General features: G+C 39.5%; 1 protein-coding gene across 7 annotated transcripts in view; it reads right to left on the reverse strand.

Annotated features, from left to right (window-relative positions):
- The window catches only part of Tbrg1 (transforming growth factor beta regulator 1), a 30,787-nt gene extending 23,388 nt beyond the window's left edge, over positions 1–7,399 (reverse strand). For all 7 annotated transcript variants that reach the window (XR_013090378.2, XR_013090377.2, XM_076846232.2 and 4 more), the window contains exons 1-5: positions 7,052–7,399; positions 4,713–4,783; positions 3,862–4,094; positions 2,826–2,962; positions 2,383–2,529 (exon numbers count right to left, since the gene is read on the reverse strand). Coding sequence is in view for 5 of the 7 variants with exons in the window: in XM_076846232.2 (XP_076702347.1) it covers positions 2,383–2,529; positions 2,826–2,962; positions 3,862–4,094; positions 4,713–4,783; positions 7,052–7,138 (675 nt within the window). In the remaining 2 variants the exon portion in view is untranslated. The remainder of the gene's footprint in view (positions 1–2,382; positions 2,530–2,825; positions 2,963–3,861; positions 4,095–4,712; positions 4,784–7,051) is intronic.
- Between the last annotated feature and the right edge of the window lie 1,462 nt (positions 7,400–8,861).

Here is an 8,861-nt window from a genome sequence, read left to right on the forward strand (position 1 = left end):
TCCATACCTTTTTGGACCCTTTCCTATCCAGCTACTTATATCCTTAAGTACAAATAAAAATGATATTTTAAAAACACTTGGGATCAGTCTCCATGTACACTGTTACATGTTATTCTTCATTCTCATTTGCACATTTCTCTAGGAAACATGAGATTACCCAGAAGTATTCTGGGTCAAAGGACATATGCATTAAAATTATTGATATTGCCAAGTTACCCTCCAAAAAGATTACCAGTTTTCATTCTGACTAATGTATACATACTTATTTTCCTATACCCTGGCCAAGACTGGATATTACTAAAGTCTGATATGTACCTAAAGGCAAAAATAAGGTGTGACTTCCTCTTTACTTGATTGTTTATTTTTATATTACTCTATAGGAGTACTGTATCTGGGGGTTGGGGATGTGGCTCAAGCGGTAGCGCGCTCGCCTGGCATGCATGCGGCCCAGGTTCGATCTTCAGCACTACACACAAACAAAGATGTTGCCGAAAACTAAAAAATAAATATTAAAATTCTCTTTCTCTCTCTCTTTAAAAAAAAAAAAAAAAGGAGTATTGTATCTGGACATCAATCCCATGGTGTACATGTTCTTCCTGTTTGTTGCTTAACTCTGTGGTATCTTTTTTTCCAAAGTACTTAATTTTTTTTTTTTTTTTTTTGGTGGTACTGGGGATCAAACCCAGGGCCCTGTGCATGCCAAAGCATTTAAATTTTTAAAAGTTGACTCTGTTATTATTTTCCTTTATAGCTTCTGTGTTTCCATATCTTGCTAAAGGAACATTTTGACCTTACTTTAAGACTAAAAATGTTCTTTTACACTTTCCTTTAACATATTTATAGCATAAAACATACTCAAGTAACTGAAAATCTTATTGGGGCTAGCCATGGTGGTGTATGTCTGTAATCAACAGCTATTTGGAGGCTGAGGCAGGAGGACCACAAATTTCAGGCCTGCCTCAGCAATTTAGCAAGCTCCTGTCTCAAATAGAAAGGGCTAGGAATTTAGGAATTTAGGTCAGATGTCAAGTATCCCTGGGTTCAATCTTCAATGCCAAACACAAACACACATACACCTCCAGTCATATTGGCATGTACTGACAAACAGATCAATGAAATAACATCATCTGCAAACAACCAAGTATTTTATGTATTTAATTTGTATCCTGAAGTAACTTTTTTTTGGGGGGGAGGCTGGGGGGATTGAACTCAGGGGGACTTGACCACTGAGACACATTCCCAGCCCTATTTTGTATTTTATTTAGAGACAGGGTCTCACTGAGTTACTTAGTGCCTCACTTTTGCTGAGGCTGGCTTTTAACTTGAAATCCTCCTGCCTCACCCACCTGAGCTGCTGGGATTGCAGATGTGTGCCACCCGACCTGGCCTGAAGTCAATGTTAGTTGGGCAGAAAAAATTAAAGCTAGATTTAGTTCACAATAACCTAAAAATAATGTTCAATAGAGGTTAGTGATCTAAAAAACTAAAAATCTCACATTTTATTTTTAGAAAATGTTTTTGCGTTTTATCTTTTGGTGGAAGACTCGGCTTATCAATTTTTTACTAAAAATTCAATTAGAATTTTGATTAAGATTTGCATTGCATTTACAGATTTGTTATAAACAGGATACACTGTTACAACAGTGGATCTCTGTACTACTTTCTGAAGAGAATTGCTGCATGACCAAGGTTACTTGAACTCTTCTACTTCACCTACCAGTGTCAGATGACAGGAGTGATACAATATTACCCACGTGCATCAGGCAGGCTCAGGATTCTAGCACCTTTTGCTCATATTAGAGGTAGGTTGCCTCTAACCTCCTTCCATACAATTTTCTAGTGATCTATAACCTCATCTGACAGTGAAGCTTGGAACTCTGAAAATGGTCTATTCTTCCCAAATATGAAGAGGTAACAGATGGGGAAAGTGAGCTGCATTACATTTTAGCACTAAGAAGGATGAAGAATGGCATGAGGGGGTCAGGAGTCCCAGGTCCTTAAGAGTATATGCAGCCATATGCTATGTCCACTTTGGTTCAATCTGAAATGGTGGTGTATCAAACTAATCTTCCTTGTATCTGAGCCTGTACTTAATTTTAGCAGGCTTGATCAAACCTCACGTGATGACAAAGTAGTGTGGTTCAATGGAAAAGCATTAATTGAGAATCAGACAGATACAGATTCATATCCCAGTTTAACCACTTATTAGTAGAGATATGACTTAGGGCCAGTTACTTCTCTGGTATCTTGGGGCTATCCAAATGGTGATTATATAGTATCCACTTTGTAAAGTGTCAGAATTGGGATACTTATTAAGTGCCTGGAACACAGAAAGGTCTTAAAAAAAGAAAAAAAAAATAGAGGTTGTATTTGATCGAGTACCTGAGGCTGCACACCACCATCCTTGATCTGACAGGTATACAGACACTTCTGGTCTGGGCACTTCATGCTGGCATACACCCGAGTACTGCAATAGCCCACAGGGTAGATGGTATTCTCATCATGGAAGCCAGGTCGGTCGGTGATGATCTATAAAAAAGATTTCCCCAACCTGGGATTGAGGTCACTGAGGATTTAGAAGTTGTGTTTATGGAGGTAGTCTTTAGAACCACTTTGGGTTGTAAAGAATGACTGAAATCACATAGAAAATAGAGAAAGTGTTGGCTGTGTAGCAGACAAATCTGACCTGGTTTCACAGGGATTGGAGATTTTCTGGGGTTGGTATGGATCAGCAAGGGGCTGCTAATGGGAACCGAGAGGGAAGGCTCAACCCCATTCCCAGATTTTTCTGATTCTCCTCTCTATATGTTGCTGGTCTCACTCACCTCCCCCAGGCTATATACTGTTAGACCCCCTAGTCCGATGGGGAACACAGGCCGTCCTGAGGGATCCAGGGCAATGGGCTGAACCAGCTTGCGAGCACCTCCCTCCATTTTCTTTTTCTTGGATGTTTTCTTCAGAACTGAAACGCAAATCTGGGGTCACCCACTTTAGGCCCCTCCCAAAAGCTGAGGGAAAGGGAAAAATTTATACATGGAATGCTAAGGGTAATAAGTCAGCCTTGGTATTATATAAGATGCTCCTTGACTCAGGATGGGGTTATCTACTGATAAACCCATTGTAAGCTGAACAAAGTTTAAACTGAAAATGCATAAAATTAACCTAACTTACCAAATATCATGGCTTAGCAATACAGCACAGTGTGGTATATCAGTTGTTTCCTTTTATGATTGTGTAGCTGACTGGAACTATGGCTTGCTGCCACTGCCTAGCATGGAACTAGAGCATCACACTATATATACTGCTATTCTCGGAAAAGATCAAAATTCAAAGTATAGTTTCTACTAAATGCATATTGCCTTCACACCCTGTAAAATTGAAAAATCATTAAGCTGAACTACTGTAAGTCTGGGACCATCTATATTCACTGAATTCACTATATTTCCCCTTTCCCAAAGCCTTGAATATCTTTCTAATGTGCCCCTAGATGGTAACCAATTTTAATATTAGTGCTTAGGAGCTAAAGCATTACATTTTTAAGTCTTCTTCATTTGTAAAATCAGAAATTTCCCAAGCTAGTAGTGTGCTCAAAAGGCCACCTAGCCCACTTCCCTGCCTCTCGGAAAGACTGAAGCAAATGTAACCCTGAGAGTTGGGGGAAGAGGGAAAGAGGGGGTCTCAGTCTGCTCCTTTAGACATTTAACCACGTCTAACAAGAATCTATTCATCCAAGGTGGCTCTAATAAGATACTTACTTCTCAAGGGACTTTAAAAAGTGTTTATGTGGCCATATGTCTACCAGTCAGTAACAGGTCTGTCATCAGTAGCTAAGCCACGGGAGCAACTGATATCATAATGTACCTTCCAGTTTGCTGTTCTCTTTGCCTTTTTCTTTTTTCTCCTTCTTGGATTTCTTCCCAAATGGTTCCTCTGCCCCAGTGCTGGGCCCAGAAATGGGTCCAGCTCCCTGTATAGTTCCCACAGAGCTGGCCACACCATAAGTCAGAGGCAAACTGGAGCTGTGGGAAGGAGCTGCAGCCTGTATTTCTCCTTCAGTTAGAGCCTGAAGTTGAAGGAGCTTCTTTAGCAAGTACCTGAGGTTGGGAAGGAAAGGGAGCAGAGGTATGAACTTCCATTTTGTCTCAATTCAATACTTTACTCAAACACCAGAAAAAGCCAGAATTATATACAAAGATTATCACACTCATAAAAATAAGATTCATATTGAACTCTCAAAATAACAAAGTCCCAGAATATAATCAATACTTCAAGAAACAAGGATAAGGATTGTAGTTTTTCTCTCTTGTACCTGGAGGACTCCTCTACCTTAAAGTTGGAAAGTGTCAGGTGTCTGAAGGGCATATACTATCAGTCGGATGTATATATATTCATTGTGCTTTGTATAGAGAAGTAAAGATTGAACAAATATTTGTAGAATATTATCCCTTGGTTATTTGGGAATTATAATAAGATTACTTATTAGATGGCAAGAAGACTCAGAAAGATGAGTAGAGGAGTTGTCTCATCATCATGGTCCAATATGACTTCAAGGTTTGGGAACCAGTTCCACAGATATTTTTTCTCTATACTTGATCAAGCAGTCAAGGGATTGTGCAGTACATAAAAATCCAACGGGAGAAAATTCCCAAGAGCAATTACACTATGTTAATCACAAAAAATGTGATTCTGAACACAAAATGAAGTCAGCTCACCTTCTTTCTTCTTTTGCTTTAAGAAATTTTTCCTCAAGACGAGCAATTTCATCACAAATAGCAGCATTTTCCTTTAAGAAAAAATTTAAACACAATAAAATAAAATAAATAAAGGTCAAATCATTGTTCTGGGAACAGTATCCATATTTCAAACCAAGGACTGTTGTTGCTGGATAAGAAGAGCTATTCTATGTTCCAGACAAGCTATAAATAAATCTCTAGGGAAAGTCAGGTTCTATTATAGAGGTAGGGTAATTATATATTACCCATACCGAGACACCTTTGAGTGAAAAGGGGCCACTATTAATAATACAAGAACAATATGGTAAAGTAGGACTGTCCCTGGTAAACCAAGATAGATGGCCACTTTAATTAGAATAACCATTAGCAGAGAAAATGGCATACCAATTAAATTCACACTATTACATAATTATGAGAACAATGGGAGCTTTGGTTTTTGAGAGACAAAGAAAATCTAACTCAAAGCATCCCATAATTATACCCTAAAGTGACAAACTGGAATGAAGTCAAATCTAGTGTTTAAAATTCCTAAACTTTATAATTTATTTGTATATATTCCAGTGCCATCTTTCCAATGACTCCATCTCTTAAGCACCAATTGTGAAGGAAATGTTCCATTCCAGATGTCCCACAGATGGAACCTCTAAGTTTGAAAGTTCAAAGCAGTATCCTTTTTCTTCACACAACCTCCTTCATGACTTTGGCATATGGGGGATAAAAGAAACAATCAGATGTCAAGTTCTCTTAACTTTAATTTTCTTATTTTTATCCAATGCACAGAGAAAATGCTGAATGAATATTTTTGGAAGGAGTATTCTAATTTACAAACTCTTATGCTTCCAAGAATGCTGAGTTATTTAAGCTTTTGGTAGAATGAAGGGATAAACTATTGATTCAGATGTGAGGGAACATTCGAGGACTCCACCCCTATTTCCAGGCATAAAGGCAAATCAGAATGTTGTAACACAAAGTTATACCAGACAAACCAGTTTATTCATTTAATAAACTTGATGCCCCGACGATAAAGAAAGGCAGGAGCAGAAGGCATAATGTATGAGTGGGAGTTAAGAAACACCTAGGAGACTCAAAGTGGGTTACAAGACAGAAATTATTGAAAGGTTCATGTGCCTGTTTAGTTAAGGGATCAGTTATGGGACAGTGGGGTACCTGGGAAATATGCTGTGTAGGAATTTATAAAGTGGAATTGATTTAAGGCTCTGACACAGTGCCCTTGGGCAAATCATCCCTGAGCTTCAGGGTTCAACAGTGCCTAATTCTCAGGCATTTCTGAGAGTTCTGCAGTAATAACGATAATGATTAAATAAAATTTATTGGCAGATTCTCGGACTATTCCCTGAGGACCTTAAAAGAGCCTACTATAGGGATACTGCCACATCAATGATTATAGCGGCACAATTCACAATAGCTAGACTGTGGAACCAACCTAGATGCCCTTCAATAGATGAATGGATAAAAAAAAATGTGGCATCTATACACAATGGAGTATTATGCAGCACTAAAAAATGACAGAATCATAGAATTTGCAGGGAAATGGATGGCATTAGAGCAGATTATGCTAAGTGAAGCTAGCCAATCCTTAAAAAACAAATGCCAAATGTCTTCTTTGATATAAAGAGAGCAACTAAGAACAGAACAGGAAGGAAGAGCATGAGGAAAAGACTAACATTAAACAAAGACGAGTGGGGGGAGAGAAAGGGAAAGCATATGGAAATGGTAGGAGACCTTCAATGTTACACAAAATTATAAGAGGTTGTGAGGGGCAAGGGGGAGGGAAAAAAAAAGGGAGAGAATTGAACAACAGCAGAGGAGGTAGAGAGGGAAGATGGGAGGGGAAGGGAGGGGAGGGGGATAGTAAGGGATAGGAATGGTAGCAGAATACAACAGTCACTAATATGCCATTATGTAAAAATGTGAGTGTGTAATCGATGTGATTCTGCAATTTGTATTTGGGGTAAAAATGGGAGTTCATAACCCAATTGAGTCAAATGTATGAAAGATGATGTATCATGAGCTCTGTAATGTTTTGAACTATCAATAAAAAAAAATTTATTGGCAGACCTTCTGAGTACCAAGCAATTTTTCATTTAATCTCCAGTAGGGTAACTAGTTACTAGCTTTCATTTACAGACGAGAAAACAGGATGAGGAAAATTATGTATTTTATCCAAGGAGTAACAAGTAGTAATGTATACTGAAAAGCTAACATTGTCACTCTGGGAGGGGAATCAGCCTGGGGAAAGATTTCACGAGGAAGCAAAGTTTCGAGGCGGAGGCGGGCTGAATGACCGTCAGACTCACAAACACCGTGGCCTTGGCCGCTTTTCGCAGCCGCAGGTACTTCAGCCGGTACTTCTCGTTCTGGCTCTTCTTCGGGAGCTTTTTCATCCTGGCCTTGCTGGAGTGCAGCGGGGCCAGCGGCGACGAGGTCAGGCAGACCAGAGGCTCATGGTCTGGCCCCACTACGGGGACTTCAGGATGAGGCCGACATCAGCTCCGAGGCCTACTGGCGGGGGAGAGCGCGGGCTTTGTCTGCTCTGATGTGGCGAAATCGGGCCTGCACGATACTAGCTCTACAGGATGTCCCCAAGGAGGACTACACGGCCAGAAACTTTGCAGCGGAACCGGCAGCCGGCGCTTTCTAACACTTCCGCGTCTGTCTCGGAAGTAAGCCCCGCCGGAAGTTGCGTAATGACGCCGGCTGCGTGTAATTTCCTGGGCGGGAGCTCAAGGTGCTCCCGCGAAGCAGATTCTGGGAGTGTGAGGAGCGGAGCGCAGTTTTGTGGAGAGTGTGGGACGTGGAGCACTGGAAGGGGTGGCGGCGGGAAAGGACAGTCGGTGACGCTGTGTCTTAGCGCGTATCGGAGGAAAACTATTGCTGAGTTACGGCGCGAGTAAATAAAAACCTATCATCGTGAACTCTAGGTCGCGCGTTCCCAGGCTACTGCCTTTCAACACTGTTTTTCACATTTCATTGTGACCCGCCTTCTTTGGGTTGTAGGAAATAACCTGGACGCAAGTGCTGGGACTGCTTCTTTATGCAGTTCTCAAACATGTTTCCTATGTTCTGATTTTCCTAGAGCTAAGACCCCGGTAAATAGAAAGACTTGGCTCTTTCATAGTTTTGAATCTAGTGGGGAAGGTGAAAGATTTTTCTTTTGTTTTTTTGAGGGTTTGCCAGTGTGTTATTTTTATTTATGGAAGATTTAACTAGTAGTTTTAATACTAGCACAAAGTAGGCACTTATTAGATGTTTTCTTAATGAAAGTGTGTTTCTGAACATATCCTTTCATAGTTCTAACTTGATAACCATGCTCTATGTGAAATTACCAAATAAGGAAGATACAGTGTACAAAACTATCAAGTGCCTAAGGCCAAATGGCAGGATTACATTCTTTTAGCAGTGCCGCTAACTAATTGAGTGAGTCACTGGTTCATAGTTGTTTTTTCTTATAACAATATATCTAAAATTGTGAGGTGATTGGGATTTCTAATCTGTACTGATAAAAAGTATAATTACCGTTCAACATTTGAAATGTATATTTCTAGAATCAAATATGGAAATTCAGGAAAATATGTTACATAGTTAATAAGTTAGCTGAAATTACTAGAGAAAAATGTTATAACACTAATATAACATAACCAGAAGTCAATAAAAGGTATAGAATTGATTCATTTCCGAAAATTGTAAAAATGGTGACTGAATCTTGCTTGCACAATGGTTTAGTATAAACCTTATGGAAGTTTTGTTTTTTTAGTATAAAGCTTATGGAAGTTTTTTTTTTTCATCCATGTTGTAAGTTGCCCTTGTTGGACTTGACTGGGTGTTAACGAGACAGCTCAAAAGTACCTAATAAGGCCATGTACATTCAGTTTTGGCAACTTCCAGGACCATTTCCAGCTCACAAAATACCCAAATTATGCCTTTTAATAATACATACAGGAATTTTACCTTGGAACCTGAAAATAGCCTCAGTAATAGAAAAAGACTTTCTTTTTTCTTTTAAAAATTCATATCTGCTAACTCTAGTTTATTTGCTGTCCTGCTGTGTTTGTCCCTGTAGGCTTTCGGATCTGACTTTATTTGTATCATTCATCTTCTACAGGTATC

This window comes from Callospermophilus lateralis, chromosome 2 (genome assembly GCF_048772815.1).
Source record: "Callospermophilus lateralis isolate mCalLat2 chromosome 2, mCalLat2.hap1, whole genome shotgun sequence".
In the NCBI taxonomy this organism is placed as follows: Eukaryota; Metazoa; Chordata; class Mammalia; order Rodentia; family Sciuridae; genus Callospermophilus; species Callospermophilus lateralis.